General features: G+C 36.2%; 1 protein-coding gene across 3 annotated transcripts in view; it reads right to left on the bottom strand.

Moving 5' to 3' along the window:
* CCDC91 (coiled-coil domain containing 91) overlaps positions 1-26,271 on the bottom strand; it is a 127,372-nt gene that overhangs the window by 37,421 nt on the left and 63,680 nt on the right. For 2 of the 3 annotated variants that reach the window (XR_011148007.1, XM_069003417.1), the window contains exons 8-11: positions 25,395-25,502; positions 11,660-11,752; positions 11,411-11,479; positions 8,983-9,159 (exon numbers count right to left, since the gene is read on the bottom strand). Coding sequence is in view for 2 of the 3 variants with exons in the window: in XM_069003417.1 (XP_068859518.1) it covers positions 8,983-9,159; positions 11,411-11,479; positions 11,660-11,752; positions 25,395-25,502 (447 nt within the window). In the remaining variant the exon portion in view is untranslated. The remainder of the gene's footprint in view (positions 1-8,982; positions 9,160-11,410; positions 11,480-11,659; positions 11,753-25,394; positions 25,503-26,271) is intronic. The other variant, XM_069003418.1, reaches the window with a different exon arrangement.

Below are 26,271 nucleotides of genomic sequence, written 5' to 3' on the forward strand. Positions count from 1 at the left end.
CTAAGTTCTCAGTCACTGTCTGTCTTTGCTTTGTTTCTGTCATTAGAGTAAATTACCAACTAATATAAAGGTATTTAAATTCAGATATTACCTATTGCTGTTGAACAAAGCCTTAGCTGCAGGTATATTTTCTTGGCATGTATTTACTTTTCCTTCATCTCTTTGCTCTTTCCTCTTAAGCTATAGCTACCTTTGGATTTTATCCTAACTTAGATTTTGGTTGCAAAGGTAAAAATTGGGCCTTATTGCATCTTTAACTACAAAGGGAGAGCGTTATTTGAGCCTCTTAGTGCTATTTTAATAGAATCAAGACAATGGGAAAACCCAGTTTCCTGTAAGAAGCTGAGGAAGGACACTCCACAAAATGGCACCTTTATTTTTTTTTACATATTTGATCAGTGGCTGGAGTACCAAATTATAATCACAAAGTTGGCTTCTTTACATGACTCTCTATACATGTGCTTGACATGACACCAGTTAGAAGATAAGAATACCTAATAAAAAATAAAATACAGTTATTCAAATACTCAATTGACAAATCACAGTCAACCATGTATTGGAAATGACAATCACACAATCACAACATATATATCTGTAGGAAGACAGAAAGAAAAGCAGTGTACTCGATACACCAGAGAACTCCAGACAGTATTTGAAAAATAAAGCAAGCCATATGTTGCTTTGCAATTTTATAGGAAAATTCTTTTGTTTCCACACAAGGATCAGGTGGCAGTACTAAACTTTATCTAGGAAATGCAACCACAGACTGCAATGTTAGTGGTTTTTCAGAAAATAGTAACCCTCAAATTATAATGTCTGTGGTTATAAACTACTACAGTCTACTTCTGAAGTCAGACATGGTTGAAGTCTGTATGCAGTGAACTATTCCTTTTCCAGACTCTGCAAGCATATTAAAAATAAACTCATCTAGTGGCAGGGATCTCTTTCCACTCGGTGCTACTGAGCTGTGTCCTTCCTCACACATTCAATTTACACAACCTTTTCTTTTAATGTGTCTCCATAAACACTGGCCACAGTAATGTTTCTGCAAGACAGTGGGAAAACAAGAAGAGAGTAAAACTGAAAATAATGGTTTGCTACCTTCTTGAGAGAAATGTAAGCACACACTCCCACAGCAAGCTGAACAAAAAGGCAACAGAAATAGGAGAAGAGGTCCTTTGAAGAGCAAATTCTTCAGCACATTGTGAGATACCATATGATCAACAGACTATTTAGGTAGGAATCGGAATATAGAGGAAAAAACCCAACAACTTCTTGTATGAATCCATAAGATACTGAACATAAAGAGCAATGTTACAACAGTCCAAGCCTGTTAACTGAAAAACCATTTCTTCTTCCAAATATTAGGACTGTCCCACCCAATCAAAATCCTACAGAGTTTAAAATTAAAGTTATTTCTGAAATTACATTAACAAATATGGCATTTTGCTGAATATTTCAGAACAGAATAAATGGAATATTTCAAACTCTGAATCCTCCACAGCACTCTGTAACCCTTGTGAAAAAAGTAACAAATGGACAAAGAGAGACTGATAAACATAATAGTTTGTATTTCCTTAACTGGCAATGCCCTCAAAGCTCTGTATATCATAGACACAAAGAGCTTTGAGGATAAAGAAATTAAATTTTAAGGAAATTAAATTAATACTGTGTCATGTTAAAATCCTCCCAAGTAAAAAAAAAAAAACATCATAGAAGAAGGGCAAGCAATGCCAATCTAGGTAAAAGTTGATCTTCTGGTAACAAATACTATAAATAGAGTGATTAATGATGAAAAAGAGACAACAGCAAACCCTGAAACAGAGGCAAAAAGCAGTTTATAGCCTATTTAACAGAGAAAGAGTGATGGAGTAAAGGGTTGGAAAGTTACAACAGTAATTATGGCAGTATTTTCAAAGGAGAAAAAAAAAAGCATAATAAAAATAAAGGAAAAGCGTGATCTTGCTTTAAGATTGTACCTATGTTGTTAGATACAATATCTTTTCTCCTACAGATATGATGCCAAATGCATCCTTTAAACAAAAACTATATTTACAATTAGATCTGAAACAAAACCATGATATAGTCTGGAGTAACAAGCAACATTCTTGAAGGTGCAAAAAGTATTTGGGAAGTGGGAAAGGAAAAAAAGAAAGACTAAGGAACCTCTGAGTGATCATGATGCATTGATAAAGTGACATCACAGAGATTTATCAGGGTTTTCAGTGTATACAGAAATAGCTCACGAAGGGGCCAAGGAGGAAAAAGTGAGTTAGGCTTCCAAATTTGATATGAAACAAGAGGCAATCTTGCACAGAACAAATTCATTGGACAATGAAAAGACAAGACAAATGTATAATCCCCATTTATTTCCTTTTTTCCCTTTATACTATCCACCAAAAAATTCCTTCCATACCTACTCATTTGATGCATGAGAAAAAGTGAAGTGGTTTTTTACAGATTATAGGGCTACGAAAGGGCCATTTAATGGCTAATAAATCTGACTGAAAGCAAGAGAGGGAAATAACTTTTTAGAAAACCTTTTTTCCTTCTTAGTCCTTACAACCTTCTCAAATGCAGGGTAGTGGGGAAAAATATTTAGACAAACAGTAATTTTCAACAAAAATTTAACAGCTAAGTTTAGCACTTGTAGAAAAGAAACAAAAGATATTTCCTTAGGTAGAAAGGCAATGGCTTCATGTTTTCATTTACATATCTTTTATTCCCTTACACATGGCTGGGTGTGGAAATCTTTGAGAATTTCAGTACCAAATTCACTCAGGCTCGCCAAACTACTAACAGAAGCACTCCCTCAAGTAGATGAGCATGAAAACCAAAAAAGTTTTGATAATGTAGCAGGTAAGGAGCCATTCACTCGACATTTTTCTTTCACCTTCTAAGCAATGGCATATGCTGGTATTTGTAAATCCATGGAAAGTCGTTAAACACAGTCTAAAGAATAAATTATTTTTCAACTACCTAGATGTTTGCAAGTAAAATTGTATTAATGCTTTCTAAGACCATAAATTACAAATTTATTGTTCTGCAAAGAACACCACCACATGAATTTTCAGAAGTGTGAACATACTCAATCATCTTTAATTCTTAAAGATTTACTCAGCAAAGACCACTGGAAAGTTCACTTTTTTTTTTTTTCCATATGCCTTTTAGTTCACTTTTCTTGCAAAAATATTTTTTCTTTGTATATCTCAGTATATCTCAGTTGTGGCTTGGCTGAATGAGACACCACAGCCTCAGTTTTCCTGAAATACTTTCCCATTGGTAAGATAATTTTGCCTTAGTGCTTTTGCTCATGTCCAAGAGGAAGCAGAGTTTATGTTAGTTCTTTTAATAAATTAAAGGTTCTTTTTTTTAATTTCTTTCCTAAATATTTGCAGCATTCAGAACACTTGAGTCTCTAATGGATCTGCTGTGTGGATTATGGCAGTGATGAAGGCAGTCTCTTTTCCCCTGGAGAATTAGGGTAAACTACACTACATTATATACAGTATTTTAAATTTAAGCCTTCAGGAAATGACAAAGGTGATTCTTTGCTTCAAATGCCTTAGCAGAATTATTTATTTCAAGTTATGAGATGGACTTAAATTTCCAGGGCTCACCCTGCAGCTGCCAGCTTTCATTTTACTTTTAATGAATTTATTTTAAAACAAAAATAGTGGTGCATAAATTCTCTTCAGTTTCTTTTGCTAATTCTCTCCCACACCACCATGGATTTTAGCTCCTTTATGTAGCTGAGTATTTGGCTCTGTAAAATGGCAACAACTGCCATGCAGAGAGCTCTCTGCATTATAGCTATGGGAGTTAATCTGCATTGCCCCCTAATTACAAATTTAATATAGCAGCCTTTATTCAAAATTGTATGGATATCATTATCCTATATACCCAAAGAATTTTTGGATTTCAGTTTTTTCAGTGAGTAAAAACAAACATAAAGAAGATGACGATAGAAGATGACGTTTTTTCAGTTTAGAGTTGTACCCCAGGATCTTCAATGCAATTTTGAATTCTGGGGTAAAAACCTTCTGCCTCAGCCAAAGTACCTGTTATATTTTCTCCTTATCTAGAGGATATCCACTTTTTATTCAAATAAGTGTTCTAGGAAAAAAAAAAAAATCTACTGGAAGAATTTCACCAGGTATTCCTCTCAACACTGACAACTACCAGACACTGAACTCTCCTTGCAGGGAAGATGCCACTGTAAAAAACGCCAGACAATGTAAGAAAAATGGAAAAGAAAATACTGGAAACATGCCAGGCTACATCTAGTCTGATGAACAGATGAGTTCCTAATCTATGATGACTTTTCAATGTGTTGGAAAAGGATCACGAGGTTCCTGTGCAAATGAGCATTATCTTTAATCAAAAGACTACTCGTTTTATTCAAGGAGAGCTTGTTTTTCCTGATTTAAAAGGCAAGCCTGCTCCTCCCCCAAACTGAGAATGCTCTTCTAAATAAAAAAAAAAAAGGCATCAAAACAAAAAACCAACAAAAAACTCTAATAAAAGCATGAAGAACCTGAATAACACAGTTATAAAATCCAAAGATGCTGCCAGTCTCAACCAAAAAGAAAGTCATCTGGACTTCTAATACCTCACAGCCTCAAGAGAGTGCTCTAAAAAAATGTTACCATTTTTCCTGGTGATGTAAAATATCCCATTTAGGCTTCAGAGTAATAAGGCTTCAAAAAATAGTACCTTTATTTTAAGTACAAATACCATGTCTCTAAGTAAAAACCCCAAGTCACTGGAACAGTCAAAGCTTTCATGAAAAGCTTTCATTTAAAAAAAAATTGCAATATTCAATATTCATGTTTCTGTAATCCTTTAATTTCTTAAAGGAAAAAAAAAAGGGGGTACAAGTCAAGGTTGCTCCATCAAGCTGAAATCTTGACTCTCTATGTCTTAGTTCCTACTTTCACTGTAAGTTTATCTTTACTCTGCTGTGTCATATTTGGTAACAAAATATTTGATATTAATCATGATTTATTTATTAAACTGTCCCTAAGTCTCCAGATTTTTCTCTGGCAATGTTAAATTAGGACCATGAATCTCAAATGGAAGTAGCATTTCCTTATCTGCAGACTTGACAACTACTTGACTGAGGACAAACATTTTTTTTTTAGGACAAAGTCTTGTCAAGCATGAATATCTAACAAGTAGAAGGCATCTGCATAAACCTTCCAGATTTGCATCTCCCATGGGTCTCCTTCCTGGCCACTCTGCAACAACAGCACCAAAAAAGTCTAAAACAATACCTGTATCATCCCTGGAAATGAAAAACTCATCTTTTCTTATCTTAAACAAATTATTTAGGTGATGAAGGGAAATTTCACCACCTGATTCAGCACAAGTGTGATCTTCAAACCTTTGTTGTTCTCCTGCTAAAATTGTCTGACCAATGAAATGTTAATGACCATATTTTAATGTTTTTTTCCATTTGCTTTCTCATATATAGCCATATAACTTCTAGTGCATGTATTTAAAAACTGGTGAAAAAAACCCAATATATTTTATTTCTATGAAGAAAATTAATGGATGGCAAATTACTCTTTTAAACCAACAAATCAGAATTCCTAATCATGTTTCTCTGGTGTAGAAGGTAAAGGAGAAGCCAAAAAATTAATTCCACTCTGAAACAGAAATTTATTTTCCCTCATTTTCATAATTTAAATATTTTACAGATGCACAGTCGTGCTACAGTTTTAAAAATATGTATTTTATCAACTCTTGCCCCATGCACGTGAAAATGCCTTTTTCTCTGTGGGTTTGCATCTCAAAGAAAATAATAAAATTTTCAATGGTTTTGATTTTTTCCATTAATTATTCCCAGAGTTAACTGTAGGCACTTTGACTGTAAGCCATTCTGCCTCACCTATTTGCAGAAGACTACACTAAGCCCTTGTGATCTTCCCATTTTGCAGACTTAGTGAAGTATTAGTGAAGGAAAACTCCTTCTCTTTAATAATATGCTTAATTTCTTTGTTTTAGTTCAAATCAGTAAAGAAAATCTTTTTGAAATAATTTACAGGAAAATAAAATTTTATTCTAGGATTTTTTCCATTTCATTGTCTAAAATGTTAGACTCTGTGTTTGACTTTTGGCCATTGCAGAGCTGACTTGATATGTTGTCTAAACAATCACTGCAAGACAGTCAAGAGTGCAGTTATAGGTCTTGTCAGACAAATCTTACAGAAAATAAAACATACTTAAGAAACAGCTCTGTGTGGAAGGCTCTACACAGAAAAAATTAATGCCCACACACAAAGTCCCTGTAGGCCCAAGTGTTTTTCATTGTTAAACCAATGTTGTATCTGACACCACTTAGAAGTTATCATTTGGCACATCAACTCTGCAGGACTTCTTTCCTTGACAGAAAATTTTAGTAGTTGGTGTATGCTTATAATTGCAATGGCCTAAAGGAGATATGCAAGTTCTTGGCATATGAAAAAGGGAAAATTTCTCCAAGAAACCAATTTCTCCATGAAAGTCCATCCTCCGCAGGGAGGGGAGATGGCAGATTAATTAGAGATTAAAGACTCTAACTTCATTATACCATACATATATGTGATAGAATTTTGGAAATCTAAAGAAAAATCTGCATTTTTCCTTAATTAAAAATAGATTAGGTATTTGAAAAATGAACCTGACATTGATGCCATGATGACTTTTTGCCTTTTCTGTTATACCCCTGTTATACCTTTTTACAACTTCTGTATTCTTAATGCTTTTTGCCTACATTCTTGGACTTGTTTGTTCAGCTAGGAGACTAAACATTTTAGAAGCTTTGTAGGTAGAGGATAGTGTGCCCCAGACCCCAAGATCCTCTCCAGAACACATTCTGTAAACCAAGATAGAACCATCCAGGGGAGGGGGGCTCACTTGAGCCTCTCACTGGGGAATCTTTGATAGATATGCTAATTAGTAAGACCTATAATGTTATACCAGATCTTTTGGGGGTGTGCATTGCAGTGTGCATTTTGGTGCATTTGACCTGGACGTGTGCACCTAAGGATCCTTAAAATAAATACCAAGGTAAAATCCCTTTTCCCCTTCTAACTGTGTTTGACTCTTGATTTTAAGACCAGGAAAAGGCATCAACATGAAGGAGAAATAATCATGTTATAACTGAATAAGAGAAATTATTCCTGTTACAACAAAAGTTGTCAGAGTTGTTTGGCATGAAAAGAAAATGAATTAATTAATGACACTACTAAAGAACTACATAAAGTGCAAGATATTTACAGCAGAATTAATCACAATAGTCTCCAACACCTCAGTGATGCTCACCATCACAACAAGGACATCACTTGGTACTTCCACACTAGGAACTACTTGATCAAAAAGCAGCTTGAGTGGAAAAACCTGTCCCTTGGGGAGGCCTGAGTTGCTTCCTCAGGGAAACACTCACATGGCAGTGTACTTAAGACTTTAGCAAAGAATATAGCCATCAATATTAAACTACTTCTAATGTCATCCTGTCTTGTGACAACTTCAAAGGCAACATCAACCACTAGAGAGCCTGCAGTACCCTACACAGGGAAGGCAAACCCGCTCCAAGTCACTATCCCAGCTTAGTCCATGTCTCTCCCACCCCTGGAACACCCAGTGCTCCCCAAATCCATAAATACCCTGGCTAAACTCCAGCACCCAGCCATGGGACTCCTTCACCAAAAATCTTTAGGATTCATCAAAACCCTTCTCAAACTTCATTACTGTAGTCCTCCTCCTATTAATCTCTTCATGTTCCACAAGCTATAAAATTTACAGCAGTAAACAAATTACTTTATCACTCTCCCTGCAATGAAGTGATTCTCTACACCACTGGTACCAGTTCTCATTCTGGACAGTCTGAATGATTTGTACCTAACTAAAGCCTGAGCAGCTGTCCTCAGCTTGAATTTAGCTTGGAACTCAGGTGTTTATCTTTCTGTTCTGAAGAAGAGTTTGAGTTCCTGAAGACTCACTGAAAATCTTGAAAACTGACATTTCACCATTTGATATTTTTTCATTTAAGAGAAGAAGATATAAAAAATTAAATCACTCTATTTACATTAGGAATGTAAGCAACACAGAGTATGATAATGGCACAGCATCAAAACTTTATTTTGTAGCTGATTAGGTATATGAGGTTATTAATTTTGTTTAACACTGGAAAGGGAAATGGTGTCTGTTTCCAAAGAGGACTTCTATTTTACTTCAAATTCTCAAGTTTTAGTTTTCTTTTTTTCTTATGCAGCACATAAAAAAATACAGCAATATCAAATTCCAACACACCAATGAAACACATACTCCTTAGAATTCTGAAGACAAAAATATTTGACTATGTCACCAAGAAATCAGTGAATTCACAGGTTGTTCTTCCAAGCATCATAGATGACAAAACTCAACTTTTGGAAGAGTAATTTAACTGCTATTATAACATATTTAATTTGTAGTTCCTAGAATTGCTAAAAGCACTGTTGGGAATGTCCCTCTCCATTTAAGTGACAAACAATTATCGTAACAGAAGCAACTCTCTAATGATTATCTCTAGAAACACTTCTGGTTCATTACTGATTGAAGTTTCCAGTTTTTATAACCCGCTCTTTATTGTGTTCTTTAAGGAACAAATGTAACATCTTTAGTCTTCCACAGGTATGGAAGTCATCTAAACTGTTTAGAGCATAAATGCCACTCTCTGAGCTGCTTGTCCTGGGCTCCTTTTGAAGTCAGAGGACAAAACTAGGCATGATTTATATCATTTCTATGTATGTACCTGTGAAGGTCACAGGAATTTTGTTGTGTATGTGCCAGCCTCTTCCCATACACACAGTCTAGGTGAAGATAAACAGCTTGCTGTGCATTGTAAATATCAACTGAGTGACAGATGTCACAGGAAAATCTACCACAACAACTGATGACATTCAAAAGAAAAACCAAAACTATACAAAGCAGGTGCATGGGAGGGTAAAGCACACGAACCTGATTCTGCTTCCTTTGCTCTTGCATGGCTTCTGAAACAGCCTGAGCAATCTTCTCTTTATGACTATCACATTCTGCTTCCCACAGTTTTCTTTCTTCTGCATGAATCTTCTCCATATTTCTCCTTTCCTCCTCCACTGCTTTCAGAACAGCTTCCTGCACTACTTCTTTCTCAGCCTTTGAAACAGATCAGGCACAATTAGATGAGCAGCACACCCAACTTGATTGACTAACTTATATATATCACTGTCCTGGGTTGCAGTGTATTCTATTACCATCCTCATGAGCTGTTGAAATCAGGTGGGGCAGTGTTTCCTTGCCTCCTCCCCCCAGACTATCTTGCTGTTAATGGCCCATCATTGTCCCGCTGCATGACTCAGAGATAACTCCCTCTGGAATATCTTCTGTTAATGAGCCTAATCAACACTTGGCCTCATGACTCATTACCCCATTGTGAGATGCTCCACCCAGAGGGAGGAACCAAGCATCCCATCGTGGATATAATCTGGGACTCTAAACACTAGAGACATACTTTCCACTGGATTTCCAGAGGACAGGAGCTACACAGCCACCACTGGACTTTCTGAGGAAGAGCAGACCCCTTCTACTACAGGATCACCACTTCAGAGGACTGCTACCACCACCCGGCCTAACAGGGACTCAGGTTGTATCTTGACTCTGTCAGTGTTTTCTTTTACTTTCTTTTCCTTTTCTTTAATTTCCATTAAATTGTTATTCTGACTTGGTGCCTCCCACTGGTTTGTTTTCAAACTAGCACAATCACCTTCTTCTAATGAGGTCTACAAGCTGACAAGATATGGGGTGTGAATATTTTCACTTCTGAACCATGAGGTTCAATTTATCTTAAGGTGCTACCAGCAGGTATTACCTCTGGGCAATGACTTGTGTAGTTACAGAAAGGAAAAGGAAGTTACAGGTAAGGATCTTAAATTCCCACCTACTGAAAACACAGGAATTCATAACTAGTTTGCTTAACACACAAAAAAAAACCCGCAGCAAAACCCATGCAGGAATAGGCACATCATGGGCCTCCCTTGATATTCCCGTGTAAGAGATATTCCTGCTCTTATCTGCAAATAGCTGAAGTGCAAAAACACTCTGAGCATTTTCTACAGAAAATTAGCCAATATATAGTTAAAAGAAATGTGTCTTCCCTCCCAAAGCTCCTTAGGCCATGCTACAAGAAGTACTGTTTTATTTTTTCCCCCCAATCATTATATTAAACCATTATCTGAAATCACAGAGAATTTGAAGCCAACAGTTCCACACATGCATAGCCACACAAATATATTTATCAGCAAGACAACCACTGCATAATATCTACAAATAAATAATGGCAAACTGAAGTTCAAAATAAGCATACATGGGCTGACAAACCTTATTCAGAAACCTCTCAGTTTTAATAAGCTTATAGGTCATTCCTATGCCCTTTGGAGGTAATAAGGAACTGGTCAAATCAAGTCATAAAAAGCAAAAAAACCTGTATTCATCAGATACCTGCACTTCTAACTAAAGCTGTTTCTTGCAATTCACTGGGACTTGATTTTCTACTTAGATATTTTAAAAATATAGTAATTAAAATAGGATGTTTTAGTATACACACATTTTCCTGTAGATATCAACCATGTAAAAACTGTTTGTTGTACTACTGACTGTTACTCAGTGACGTGCTCAGCCAGTGTTCATATACTACACAAAAATACCAAGCAGAAAACTATAATATAGCCTGCTGAACTGTGCTAGGTAATACATATCACTAGCTGCCCCAGATCCTTACAGGCAATTGAACTTTTGTACTGGATTTTTCATCAATATTAGAAATGAATTCTAGTTTAACATTTACAAAATAATTGTCCCAAAATCAATGCACTTCATAATGAAATAGGCAGGAGAAATCATATTTAAAAACTGAGTAGTCACTTTTAGTCAAACATCAGCTAATATAAAATAATTCAAAACTTGTTAAAATGTCCCTGTTTGTGTATGATTTTACAAATAGTTCTCTTCTCATTGAAAATGACATATTCAAAGAAAGTTAAATAAGACATGATGCTAGTTGTCTTATTAAGATCTTCAGTTGACCCTGCTACCCAGCTCTTCAAATAAAGATGCACTGATGTTGAAAGACCACAAAAGCAGATATTTAGGGAACAGCAACAACTGAACTGCAATACTGTGACTTCTTGTTACAAACAATTCAGAGGCTATTGTCCAAGAAAAGGAAGTTACATCTCTGTATCAAGGCATGGGATATAGCAGGTATGTTCATTTTCAGTAGAACCAGCTTCTTCTAAACACAGATGAGAACACAGAGCTTGGTAAATTTAGTTATGAAACAAAAGTATCTGAAATTTCTAATGACACACATGGAATCCATATTTCATGTCTACTAATTAACAAGAGGTACCTTTGCAGCAGCTGCCAGAGCCTCCTTGCTCCTCCTTCTTTCTTCATCCAAACATTTGTCTAGCACTTCCTGCAAGTGTTATGAAAAATTAAACTGCAACAGACAATAAAGGAGTGGCTAAAAATCATTCCAAATAGCCAAAGTGCTTAAGAAAGCTTCCTCTTCCTGTCAGTAATTGTGACAGGATCATTCCCAATAATCTCCATGATGCTGATCTGATCTCTTATTTTTTTGTAAACAAAGCAGTACCTTGTGCTTTTGCGACTGCTGCATCAAAGCTTCTTCTATCTTTTCTGATAACACTTCTTTTTCTGCTTCCAAAATGTCAAGAAGTCGCTGATGCTATTGGGAGAAAACATTCATATTTTTGTAATCACAGCCAGTGAATAAAACAGACAAAAAGAATTCATCCAAGACACTTGGACTTGTCAGTTGCTCACAAAATTACTTAAAACATAGATTCAGTTAAATTACATACACAGCACTCCTTTAAGTGACTTCATGTCATGAAAAAAAATGACAATAATTATATTTAGCTTCCTGGATTATTAATATTTCCTTTCAGTCTAAAAAGCATTGGGGAAAAAAGTTGAAAAATGAATCACTATGTGAAAGCAACACTTACACAATTGATAAAGATGGTCTAAGCAACACCACACTTGATTTCATGTAAACAGTTGCAGAATTAAAATTAGGCTTGTATTACCTCTCAGTTATATGCACAGAGAGCAGAAGGCAAATGTATTTCTTTCAACCATTTGCGATATCATGACCCTCGAGAGTCAGGAAATGTGAACAAAGGAGAATGCTGCTTTATTGTCCATTTCTTGTTATCCTAAATATTTTTTCAGGGAGAAAATGAACTCTGAAGTGAAGTGACCACCTAGCCTATATGCAGACATAGAATCTGTCACTGTTCATAATTACAACCCATTTATTTTTTTTTCTCTGTATCAAGAAAAGAATTTGCAGGATGTGGGTTTTGTCTGTAAGAGCTAAGCTGTTTTTCCAAACTAAAAATTATTGCTGGAAATTATTGATGCTACGTATTTGTCACGATACAATTGCTAGCAAGTCAGTACACTTTTTTACATGTTAGTGAAGAGATGATATATTATAACCTGAAAGTAAAGCATCAATGCACAGTAATGTAACATTTTACAAGATCACCAAGAGGAAAGTGTTACAGTAGAGTTTTATGCAAATGTAAGTGTATATAACAAACATAAATTTTTTACACAAAGTTATGCAGGCAAATCCCCCTTTCACCAGCATTTCTAAGAAACAGTCATTTCTGTTTCACGACTTTTATTATGTTTTAATTTCAAGTGTCTCTAATGGCAGCTAGAAATACATTACCAAACTGCAATACTATGTTCTGAAAAATATTTTTTCATTTGAAGAATAGAAAACTTTTAGACTGCTTTATAAAGAAAAACACCTATCTGCCCTTCCAGGATAAACACGTGAAGAGGCATTTCCTTGTGAATTTACTTAAAATAGGTCTGAATGTGGCAGACATATTCTAATGGAAAACACCTGTGGAAGGAGTAGCAAAATTCACATCATGTTTATACTTAATGATGTGTAACTCACTTTTCTTGTGTTTTCAGACATTAGCTTTAACTATCAGGGCACTTACAGCAATTACATCTTCCCAGTAACTTAAAGGTGAAACAATAAATGGATTTTATTAGTTAAATGCTCTCTGTGACTCTTCACTTGACTAACTGCACAGATTACAAATGTTATTTCACAATGACAAAATATAAAACAAACATATGGAAATATTTTTGCAGACATATGCCACAAATCAAGGCTTACTAATCATGTCAAGCAAATTACTGAATCTTTATTTTGCTTGTCAAGAATCAGCACAGGAGTTTCTGAGAGAGTTCCTTAGAGAAAATCACCTCTATCTTGAAAGCACTCGCAATAAAATGGAAGTCAGTTTGTTCAGTGAGATGAGACTTTCTAATTTAAGCTGGCAGGCAGTGAATTCCAGCTTGATTCTGACCATCACATTCCAGGTTTCATATGAAGACTGTCCATCAGATTTCTGAGTTACCTGTATCCACATTTCGAGCTTCCACAACGGGCAGTGAAATACCAGATGTATTTCACACCATTCTCAATGGGACCACAATTTTCAGCTTTTAAACTTCAGAAGAGTTTTAAAATTTTATTTTCCATGTATGTGTAACAAGGTATGCAAGCCCTTCCTGGAAGTCCAGGAATGCAGATGTTTGCATTAATACAATACAGAACATGTACACATGGCCAGTGGAGAAACCCAATGTCAGTCCCCTCTGATGATGAAACAGTTTGATGACCACAGCCCTTCACATGATCTAAACCTCCATGCAGAGTTAACTTCTCATAAGCCAGTCAGGGACCTATAATCCTGAAAAATACAGATATCACAACCAAAACTTTAACTACAAAAATGACTTTTACCACTAAGAAGTTGCCTACTAAGGAAACAATTCTAAAAAACTGAAGGCTGCTGTGACTGCAGTGTGACTGCTTGGAGTTAGGCTCTCCTATTTCCTTGGTAGACTAAAAGATCTATAAGGTATTGCATTTGGAGTTTTATGGAATTCACAGGAATTCAGTAAGAACTTCTTTAAGAATTGCATCTATTTATAAAAACATATTAGTTCCTATTTTTCAAGATACCAGAGGTAAGTATTTGTAAGGACATTTAGAATGCTTTCAAAATAGAAGCTCATAACTTCTGTCATAGTTCAATGCAACTTATTTTACATTAAATACTTCTCATGGAAATACAGAATTTATAATTTCAATACTGTAAGTCTCTTGTGAATAGCTTGGTATGTCCTTTCCTATTGTAATATAAATGCTTATTCATGTGGAGTAATCCTCCCATAGATGATTACCTTCGTATCTGAACTTCCAAAAGTTCATTTATTCATCACAAATGTTGCAACAGCTGTCCATACAACCCAGTAAAGAAAATTCTCCTATATTAGTCTCAGAGAAATACCTTGCAGAACTGTTTATTTGGCTTCAGAATCTATATTTGGTCAGTCTTGTTTTTCAGAGAGAAACATACCTTAAGCTATTACGTTACATAAATTATATGAAAAAAAAAGTAAATGGAAATGGAGAAAACAGGATAAAATATTATGTGAACTGCTTCTCCCTCAAGCAGGTCTTGTCCAGAAAACCCATATGGCATAATTAGCATGGATACAACATGACAGCTTCCATTCTGCATGCAATTAATATGCTATTTACTTACTAATCAAGAACTTTCTGTTTTTTTCCAAAGTACTATGCCCCACAGTAGTGTTAGTCCTCATACAGAGGCACAGAATGTCCTGGAAAGCTGTGCTTATTAAAATGATGTAGAGTGATCTCAGTGGTATTATTAATCCATTTCCTAGAAAATAATGCACCTGAATGCATCTGAATTCCTTATTACAGAAGCACAGATCTTTCAAAGGCATATTCAGGGATCTTGGTTATGCATATCACTTGAGCAGGACATCTGGGAAGTTATGGATAGTAAAGGCTTCGTCAACAATCAAAGAGATTTTAGCTATTTCTGTATAATGAAAGCATTCAGACAGACTTTGGCAAAAAAAAAAAAAAAAAAGGCAGTAATTCATTCAAAGAGAATTGTTAATGATTGTATCAACAGAATTCCAAGGTCCTAGTTTAAATTCCAAGGTCCTAGTTTTAATAGCAAGTTATTCTAACCCTTTTGGAACTATTCTTTAGTTTGGGCAGCTAGGTTTGTATGTCAGATTTTAAAATAATCCATACACCCTTGAAAGTAGAAATTATTATAGAGAAGTGTTTGGTACATGGAATTTCAAGACATGCAGAATGACTTCGGAGTCTGGTACTAAATGCACATGGTGAACTTTATATACAATCAGTGCTTCCTCAGTTGCTCTTTCAGACAAGTTTATCAGAGTTGAAGGTTAAAAACAAACAGAAGGTGACAGTTTCACTTCAGCACTTAAACATTTGAGAGCTTTCAAGTGTTTTTTATTTAAAGCTAACAGGAAGCAAGAGGAAGTTTCAGGTTCACTTACTTGGCTTGTAGATTTTTGTTCAGCTATAGTAAAGGCCTCTGAACAATAGACCACTGCAGAATTAAAGATCATATCTAAGCATCCCTATCTCACAAACCCTCCCCTTCTCACCAGGAATTAAAGCCAGACAAAGGGTGTGAGTTGAATGAATTGCATTCCGAATTTGCAGTTTCCATAGGTAAGAATTAACAACCTGTTCCTCTCTCTGTCAGACAGTGTTAAAGGAATAATGGAAGAACTCTGACACTTCAGGTACCACTCTGAGCTACATATACCCTGAATTGCCATTCCTAAGCAATGGAGAGGCCACTTTCTCCTGGTAATTGTACCTGTCAAGAGCACACTGCCCATGCTTCACAAAGTAAACCTAATAAAAGCTTTCAAGGCAGAGTGATCTGTCTCCTCTAAGTAGGATAATGAGTTCATCAGACCTAATGGTCCTGTGAAAAGTAACCAAGTGTCTTCCAGGTTTCCTGTGAAAGTTAGAATGGTGACTTACATATGAAACCTTAAATTTGGAAAAAAGTAGTTAACCCCTGCAAGGGCCCATGAAGTTTTTAAACAGAAGTTGAGGTGAGGGTTTCCTTTATTAATCAACAATCCAAGAACCAGAAAACAGGTAAAAAACCAATCTAACTATGTTGGAACTTTGAATCCAATTACACAACTCTTAATAAACAAATATACCTTACAGAGTTTCTGGAATAAAGAGCCAAGATGGAAACTGATAAAAGGTTATGGCTACAGAACTGGAAATAGGGTGCATGAATCAGTGTGGGACAAAAATAAATCTCAGTGAAAGCTCCACTTTGGAGCACCAGGGAAGTTTTCACCCAGTGTACGTTTCCTAGGCTGCACGTCCACACTGTGTGTGTTATCTATAAGGCACAGTAGAGAGTTGAACACTATGTAGAGATACTCAGAGAGATCTAAAAAACCTTTACCTTAGGTTCAACAAATACTACAGCTCCATAATGCATCACTTTACCTGATTTCCACAGCCTAGCACTCTCAGACTTCTTTCCAACAAAGCTATAATTTACCTCCTTTTATTCCACTGACAGGGAGTATAGGGTTAAGGTACAAATTTCTGAGTTGTAAAAATTCTGAAGAGCAAGTTGTCTCATGACATGATGGCCCAGTGAGACATAGGAAAGAGATTTCCAAAAAAAATAGAAGAAAACCCCGAAACTTTTCTAAAAAGTGGTATTCCACAGTGGAGAGAAACACTAGTATTTCTACCCTACCCTCTGGAAAGTAGCATGAGAGGGTCAAGAAGAGTCTTGTGAAAATTAGCTTAAAACAAAAGGCATTCAAAAATAGGTTATAATGTTTTCCTCCCTGCAAGAAGTCCTCTAGGCAATGGTTCCAAATGAGAATCGTTTGATGTAGATTCAAATATAAATACAGAGGTCCTGTGGTTTTTCTTGATTCCTGTAAAAAAGAAATCAAAAAAATCTTCCTTTTTTTCCTGGAATGTGAGTCAGAGAAGACATTGTAAACAGATTTAATCACAATAGCAACTAGTCAGTCTTTTTTGTTATTTTTACATATTAAATTTATTTCTGAGGAATCGTGAAATTTTTCTTTCAGGTAAGCATAATTTGAAGGATTACATAGAAGATATTACACTGACTTATGGGGTGAATGAAATAATGCATGAGATGAGCTATTTTACAGCTAAAGTGCTGCACTAAAGCTATTAATAACTAATTCTAATTTAGTGCAGTTGTAATTTCTTGCATATTCCTATTAATCTTAAACTCCAAATTTGAAGTAAAACAAAAAATTGGGTGTCTGGCATGAACTGAAATGCTTTTTAAAAAAATACTTTCTTTCTGAGTCCTGTACTTTTTCATTTTAAAGGAAATGTGTACAGGATTTAATCCACAAATAAAAATGCAATTCTTTTGCTATAGTAATGGACATCCAATTCATGTTTCTGCAGATTGGTTCCTTCTCAATATTGGGTAAATCATCATGTACAGATTACCAAATTCAGCAGGGAAAAATTATTTTGTTAGCTGCTATTCTACCTTATTTAGCTGCTATTTTACCTTATGTAAAAGTAGTCAGTTAGATAATAATTCAAAAAGAAAACAGCAAAGAACATCACAGAACAACCAAAGTTAATATGAATATCCTAACACTAAACAGGAAAAGAAGGCCTTGCATTAATTAGAGTATCACTGCAACAAGTTATTGGTGTTTCCCTCTTCCACACATCTTTCATCTGAGGAAACAATTGTCAAACACTAAAGAAATGACACCTGGAAGCTTCTTTTAATGCCATCATTATCAAAACCAGTATATTAAGACATTCATGTCTAATTCACCCTCAGTGAATGGCCAGTTTTCCTTGGAACAAGTGTCTACTGAATTTTTTAATCTAATGAAAAGTGCATTGGAGTTAATTGTTTCATAGAAAAAACCACAGACATAATGTCATCTGCAGTATTGGGGCTTTTGTGTACATTCAAAATATATGGAAACAGAACCATCCTCCTCCCTCAAGCCTTGGGGAAAAATTATCTTCAGGCACATTTAGTAAATGTTTCAGCACTTCATTCACCAGCATGGGAAATAAACTGCTGGATGGGGCTTTTTAAGAACTCAACACTTCAAATCTGTTCATCTATTTTAAAAGAAATCTTCTTAACTCACAAAGTTCTACTTTTATTTTTGTCTCTCATGAAGGGATCTAACAGTAGGAAGAAATAACACAGGTCATGGGAAACATTATTATCTATGTGAGAGGAAGGTGACGTAACAAAAATACATCATGATTTTGTAATGTTATCAAAATATTCCCATTTCTACATCCTATTCAAAATATTATCCCAAGGAAAAAGGCGACCTTATTAAAATACTAATAACAGTTTTCTGCTCCTCTAAAAAAGGCTGGCTATATTCAACAGCATTTTCTTTTATACTGCACCTTTTCTTCACCACTGCTAAGCTATGCCTAAGTCAAATGACAAGATCTGGTAACTGTAACTGGTTTCTTACACTGTCCTCACTATCTGTGGCATCTCAGTGTTTGGCAGTGCAAGGTGGAAAATCTGTGTGAAGAATTCCAACATCTGGTACATATTTCCACTTCCTCAAATTATAACTTATTACTGCATGGTTGAACCGTATCTTTTTGCCAGTTTGAGGTCCAAGTGTCTAACAAAGCGGCAAAGCTTTTCTAAGAGACAACTTGGGAATCAGAAAAACATTATTACATGAGAAAAGCTAAAACAATGTAAACAGAAAGAAAAATTGTAATAGCAGTAATAAAATAACTAAGGATATGCTTAAACACAGGGTTCCAGGCAGCAGCATACAGTGAGTGCACAATCTGTACCATGTGAGGCACATCAGAGGCTGAAATTAAGGTTAAAACATTTTGCTGCATAAGTACTTCATTGTTTTTATAAATAAAGTAAGAAGCTATATAAAGTAATCTAATAATGAAAATACTTTTCTTGGAAAGCATACATAGCAATGGAGACCATTAAAAATGTGACACACTTCGAGCTCCTGGGGAAACAGAGATAACCAACTTTATAAAAATATGAAAATAATAAAAAAGTATCAATCATTTCTTCTATTTTGTTATCTAACTACTGGCCATATGAGTTCTCCACAAATTGCTCCATTTATCAGGAAGAAATAAAGGAAATGAACTCCTAAAATATGAGCAATGTAAACAGCAAAATATTCAATAATGGAAGACAGCAAAACAGAACAAACCCAATTTTTTTTTCAACTACAGCTGACAGGAAAATAATTGAGGAGAAAAATCCTTCTATATTACTTAGCTGTTCAGAGTATTGACAAGAGCTGATGGTACAAATTCCTAAGAAGTAATGAAGGTTTGAAGATAACAAGTTATATAAGCAAAAGAGAGAAAGAAAAAAAAATCACTCTAAAGAGCTACTTTCAAGTGCCACTTGACAAATCCAAGGAAGCAAATGTAATTTCCAAATAAGATTTTTGGTGGAGACACTAGAAGAATCCTGGCTGAATTAACAGTGCAAAGGGACTGCAAAATCAACTTCCAGCTAGCATGTGAGAGTGGGCATATTGAAATCAGGTTAGAAAACTCTGGTAAAGTGTTTATATTTTAAAAAAGCCCACCAAACAGTTATGCCTGCTATCAGATTTTTTCATGGAACCACAGAATCACAGAATGGGTGATTGGGTGACCAGTGGGTCATCTGGTCCCACTTCCCTGCTCAAGCAGGATAAATGCTGAAAAATTTTTATTAATTTAGGAAAAACATGCAAACAAACAAACAAAAAGCCATCCCAGCACAGTAAAAGCTGATTCTTGCTCTTTTCATTTTGATTCTCTCTATAAACACAGAAACCAAAGAGGTATCAGGAATTCACAAATAAATTTCTCAAATTTGACACAGGATTTTAATCAATCCCTGTTTTTTTTGCCACTTTATATAAAGAGGAACTACCAGAGAATAAGGAAGTTGTAAGAAAGTGTAACTTCACTCTTGGCAGAAGAGCAGCAGACCTGAAAAGACACAACTAGATTAATTATGTGAAGGTGAATTACATGAAAATGTAACAGGAATGACTGATTGGAAGTACTTGGTTTTGAAGGGAAGGAATAAACAAATATTTCTACAGCAGCAAAGACAAGATTTCTGGGAATTGAGAGGAAATGCCCGAAGATGGGGACATGGTAAGTACTCTAAATAATTTCCAAACCTATCATAGTTGGAATTAATGAACCAGAAAGGTTATGCCCACCACAGAGTTTGTATTTTCAGTCTGCACGTCTTCAGGATTAGTACTCTCACTGCAAAAATTGGCCAATGTCTCCTAAAAATGCAAATATTCACAAGACTCTCAGAATCTAGTTTGCATATGGCCCCTTCAAGATCAGGCATTAAATAAATTTCACAATTACTACCATCAGATGGGAAAAACACAGAGCCTCTTTTGTTTACAAGAGGAGGAAAACATAATCAAAGTTCATAAAATAAGCATTATTAGAGAAACATGAGGCACATCGTGAGTAGATATAAAAGCAACTATTTGAAATCACAGAAAATTGTATCTCCTATGAAACTAAGTTGCTGAATGAAATAAACATTTTCCCTGGCATACAAACAGTCACTTGCTGTACAAGTACTTCTTATATTTGACATTCTAGGAGTTGTTGGGAGACATACTGGCACTTCTCACAAAAGGTTATGCAAGACACATCAAAATGAATCATCCAAATACTAGAGAAGATAAGATACCTATCACATTCCAGCAGCTCATGTCTATTGTCACACCAGTTTTCTGCTTGTCCACAGAGTGGTCTTGAAAGCATCATAAACTTTAAAAGATGAGTTCCAGCCCATGGAATCTTTATTCTGATTGACCTGTCAGCAAATTGTTTTCACACTGAAGATAAACCAGTACTTCTCTGACTGAGTCTCAGAGAGACAAAAGATTTCATGCAACAGATTTTGAACTACTATTCATCATACAAATGACAGCCAACATCATGACAGAGTGGAAAAAGCATTAAAGACATGGGGGTAGCTCTACTTATCTTAAATGTTCTTGTATTTACAAATGTGAGACATGTTTCACACACATAAAATCATCATGAAAAATATCGATGGGAAAATGTCCAAGGGAAGCATTTAATGGAGCCCTTGAGTTCTTTCCTTTTTGTATGACACCTCCAATACTGTTCTGTCTCAGCAATTACACTCCTTTGGCTTCTTAAACATGGAAAAAAAATCATCACACAAAATACATGCATGCTCTATATTCCATACAAAGGAAAACTGTAGGCCCCATGTCCTTAAGAGTTAACTAAGAAGAGGAAACAAAGCCCAGCACAGGAAAGGAATATATCTGCAACTGAACTGTGGAGTTAAATACTTCTAGTCTTCATCTTTCCTCATTCTTCCTTTATATGAATCAAAATGGGAAATGTGAGACTAACATAATGAAGGACCATAGTAAAATGTATCCCCCTTAACTATATTCAAGCATGAAAACACTGCAGAGAATGTCCAGTTGTATCTCTGACTGATAGTGAAGCATCAGAAGACAGAGAAAAACAGGAAACAGTGATCCAAGTAATCACTTAAGATGATGTAAATGTGTGCTCTGAGCCTCACTTCATATATACTTTAATCCCCCACCATCCAAGAATGCCTGCTTCACACTGCTTACAAACAGTGAGGAAGGAGAACATCCAGGTGTAAGGAAAGAAAAGTGCAGGATAAATAAAGGGAAAATTATTTCTGCTGTAGGTATTCAAGATTTTATTTTACCTTAATACACATATCATTTACTGTTTTATAAAGAATGTACTTCACTACTGACACATTTTTAACATCATCTTTTTTGATTGAATAGTAAGAGTCTTAAAAAAATTCTGTTCAAAAGTTTGCTGATCACGTTTTTCAGCATGTGTTTTCACACAGCACATGAGTAAAACCACAGGATCACAGTTGGTGCTCATCTTCAGAAGGCAATATCAAAGGTTTTGTGTCTCAGAAAAAGATGAGGATGAAATTTGTGATTTTCCAACTTGTAAAGAACTGATATGTGTTTTCAACTGGCATTTTCTGATATCCTCAAATTCTAGAAAAGTAAAACTGACATGCATAGCTTTCCTAAATATTCAGCAGATGACATGACTGATTTCTGGCACAGAGAAAAAGAGTTCTCTTTGTCCTGTTCATTGATGGGAGGACACCATGACACTGGTTCCCCTGAATGTGCCACAAGAATGCCTGGTTTGCGTTTTGAAATGTTGACATCTTGGAATCACAGAATGGCCTGGGTTGGAAGGGACCTCAAAGATCATCTGGCCATGGGCAGGGATACCTTCCACTACCCCAGGTTGCTCAGAGCCCCATCCAACCTGGCCTGGAACACTTCCAGGGATGGGGCAGCCACAGCTGCTCTGGACAACCTGTGCCAGGGCCTCCCCACCCTCACAGGGAACAATTTCTTCCCAGTATCCCATCTAAACCTGCTCTCTGTCAGTGTGAAGCCATTGCCCCTTGTCCTGTCACTCCAGGCCCTTGTCAAGAGTCTCTCTCCATCTTTCCTGTGGGCTCCCTTCAGGCACTGGAAGGGACAATTGGGTCACTCTAGAGCCTTTTCCTCCCCAGGCTGAACAATCCCAGTTCCCTCAGCCTTTCCTCCCAGCAGAGCTGCTCCATCCCTCTCACCATCCCGGTGTCCCTGCCCTGGACTGGCTCCAGCAGCTCCACGTCCTTCCTGTGCTGGGCCCCCAGGGTTGGAGGCAGCTCTGCAGGGAGGGTCTCCCCTGAGTAGAGGGGCAGAAGAGCAGAGGGGAAGAATCCCCCCTCCCCTGCTGCCCATGCTGCTTTGGATACAGAAGTGTATTTCCTTGGAAAAACCAGCAGCTCTAAAGGCTGGTCCCCTGGGAAGGAACCACTCCAGTGATCATCATCCAGGATGCTGCGAGCCAGTCTGCTGACAAACCTGACACATAATGATCAAATATTAACTGCAGGTATTTTTCCAGAAGGAAACTGGGATAGAACCATGCAATGAGGTCTTTCACTTCTTCCCCTATCCTGGAAAACACAGCCTTGTACACTGAATGTTATCAGCAGGATAGCACCCCTCTTGACAGGATTTTAACCTGCATCTCCACCTGATAAAATTAAGCTTCAAAATCATAAACTTCAATAAACTTCAATAAACACTAGGTTAAAGAGAATCAGAGAAAAAGAGCCTTTCCTCCTTCTCAAAGACACTTTTGGGAGGGAGGGGCATGGGAATTTAGGGGGGAAATGGGAGTAAGCAGAAAGCATAAGAAAGGAGTTATCATGAGATAATCTTGATTGTGTGGAACTGGAAATAAAACAGCAGAAAATTTAAAAGGAATGGAAAGAGAGGACAAAAAACTATGTGGGTTGACAGTTTTACATAGGTTTAAAACTTTGAAGGCAAAATACTGCTTGTAAGGCAAGAATATTAGAAGGGAACCCCCAAAAAGAAGCAATTTTTTGCTGAGTGTATACTTGCACTGTGTGATTACTGCTGCACCAGAAAAATCCTTTACAGTGATACAAACACTCATAAATCTCCATGTAAAGGTGGCTATGCATGTACAATCCCATAACACAAAATAGCAATCAAGTCCATGTATAAATATTAGCAGTAATTTCATCAATCTCGAGTGTTAGCACGTAAGAAAACCATTTGAAGAAACAGAAATGGGAAAACAGACACGAAAACATACATTTAAGAATAGATGTGTTCAAGAAGAATAAAAACATACTACCTACTTCTCAGATCTTTCAACAAAGTTTTATGAGTGAACAAAATCTGCTAGTATAAATCATATTTAATTAAACCTGACAGCTCAACCACAAGCACCCACACTTGTCTATTTGATTAGGCTTCAAAATCCCAGTTTTATATTACAATTAGAGGTGAAAAACCTTGATTGCATGTAAGTGAACATTTACATTTTTTCTGGAATCCAAAGGGGGGGTTAAATGCAGACATGATGTGAACTGGGCACAGTGTTTTGTTGTAAACACTCTCCTTTGACCAAGAACAGTTCTTTACATTGTTGGATTCTCCCCAGGTAAATCTGAACCTCTTGAACATGTTTCCACATTTCTGTCCCATTTTGGGGGGTTTGATGCAAATCTAACTGATCACAGGTGCAACTTTTTCCTCAGTCTGTAAGAACACTCTCAAAAAATCTTCCTATGACACTTCTGTATGAGATTCACTCCTTTTCAACATTCCGAAAGTGATATCAAGTTAGAAAACGGTAAGTTCATTTCAAAAACACAAAACGTTTCTTTAAAATTCATTTTTACTTGCTCTTAAGGCAGAGCTTTATAGCAAGCATTAAACAACTGCAATTCTGTGCAATAACCTCACTCATGATGCAATCAATTTCTCCACATTATTACATCTTCCCTTCATACTGTTTATATAGATACTTATATATTTAATACACATTTGCACTAGGTGTAATTGATATGGTCAGAAAACCCAAATGGTCATAAAACACTTTTGGAAATGGTGGAGTACTTCAAGGGGACCTTTGATGTATTTAGGTCTAATACACTCCACAAAAATTAAAAAAAAAATACTACCCTTTGTATATTTTGCAGAATTGTTGCTGAAAGTACTTAAAAGGTAACATAGTTGCAATGTAAACAACTCCAGGGGGCTATTAGCAAATTAACTTACTGGTTTTTAAACTTACATGCTGGTGGTCATTATTATTTTGATTCAAGAGCTGTACTTCAGTCCAACCAAGAATAAACCAGGTTGACACTGTTCAGATACTCATCAGTAATTGCTGTGATCTCAAATATTTGCTGTGCAGTGTGCTTTTACTCAAGTCATGCTAAATGAACAAATTTAGGCCATTAACATATATATATTTCTGGATATTATATAATTCCTCATAGCTTTTTATTTTCAGGTAAGATTTATATGAAATAAAAATAGGTGTGGACAACACATGTTTTTGTCTACCATCTAAGAACCATCACAAAATTTGGACCAAAAATTCATGCAAATCCCACACAATCAAATCCTGCACTTAATTACATAAATTAAAAATAATTGAATGGTTTTTCCAAGACCACAGAAATTGGCAGCTGTTAAGAAGTAAGTATTAAAGTGCTCTGAGACTTCTTCTCAGTGTTACACTCTCCTTGAATCTGTTCTAAGCAGGCTCCAGTGTTATAGAACATTTTTGATCCCAGCAGATGAAGAGTCCTCATTTAACTTAGCATTTTTAAATACTTGTGTTTAGTGGTATGCTGAGGAAACAAGGGGAAAGATGGATCATTTTTTTTGGGGATCATATATGTTAATATTTTTTTCAAACAGGAAAGAGTTGAAAGTAAAAGAAAATCATGGAAATTCTTGCATGTGCACATCCATACCTGGGCATCAAGGAGCTCTTCACATTTGCGAGAATGCTTTTCAATGGCTAACACATACTGCTTTTCAATAGCTGCTTCTTGCTGCTGAACTGTAGATTGTAGCAGTGCCTGCAAAAAAGAAAGCACAAAATACTCAACAAAGATAGAACTGGGATGTTTATTGGTAACTGCAGATCCTCTAAGACTCGTCTATAACCAGAATGTGGAATGCTGTTATAAATTTGGAATGTGCAGCGATTAAAGTACCTTTCTATGTAACACTACCTTGTTTTCAGTCAGGACTAACATTTTTTGGATCTCAGATTTCTTATACAGCCTGCCTAAAAGACAGCAGCACACAGAAGATAGAGAGGGAGAGTATTTCTGTGAAATATACTCAGTTTAGTGGGACCACACAAGAAGAGGAGCATATGAAAGCTGCTGAAGAGAAAAAAAAAAGAAAAAAAAAAAAAAGCCAGACATATTTGCCTGGCTGACAAAACTCCACATCCTCTCGGCACTGTGTAAGATCCCATGGGCCAAGCATGATCTTCACAACCACAAGTCAAGTAAAAGCAGATGGAAATTCTGAGTAACATAAAACATAAAAGAATGCCCCCCCAGGATGTTCACACTTGAAGGTGAAGCAGTGGAAGTCGAAGTGTGGAAAGTCAAAGTACCAAGGCAGTAACAAACAGGTGAGAGGAGTAGGACTCTGAGTGTGTGAACTCGTGCTTGTGCACATGCCTGAACTCACACACACTTGGCTAAACCCTGCAGAGCCTCCAGCATCTGAATGCAGAAAGAGAAATAAAAAAGTTGAAGATGCGTGAAGAAACCAAATTACCATTTGGAGGATTACGCTCAGGTGTCCTTAAACAATGATGGTATCTAACAT

The sequence above is a fragment of the Aphelocoma coerulescens genome, chromosome 1A, assembly GCF_041296385.1.
Source record: "Aphelocoma coerulescens isolate FSJ_1873_10779 chromosome 1A, UR_Acoe_1.0, whole genome shotgun sequence".
Lineage (NCBI taxonomy): Eukaryota > Metazoa > Chordata > Aves > Passeriformes > Corvidae > Aphelocoma > Aphelocoma coerulescens.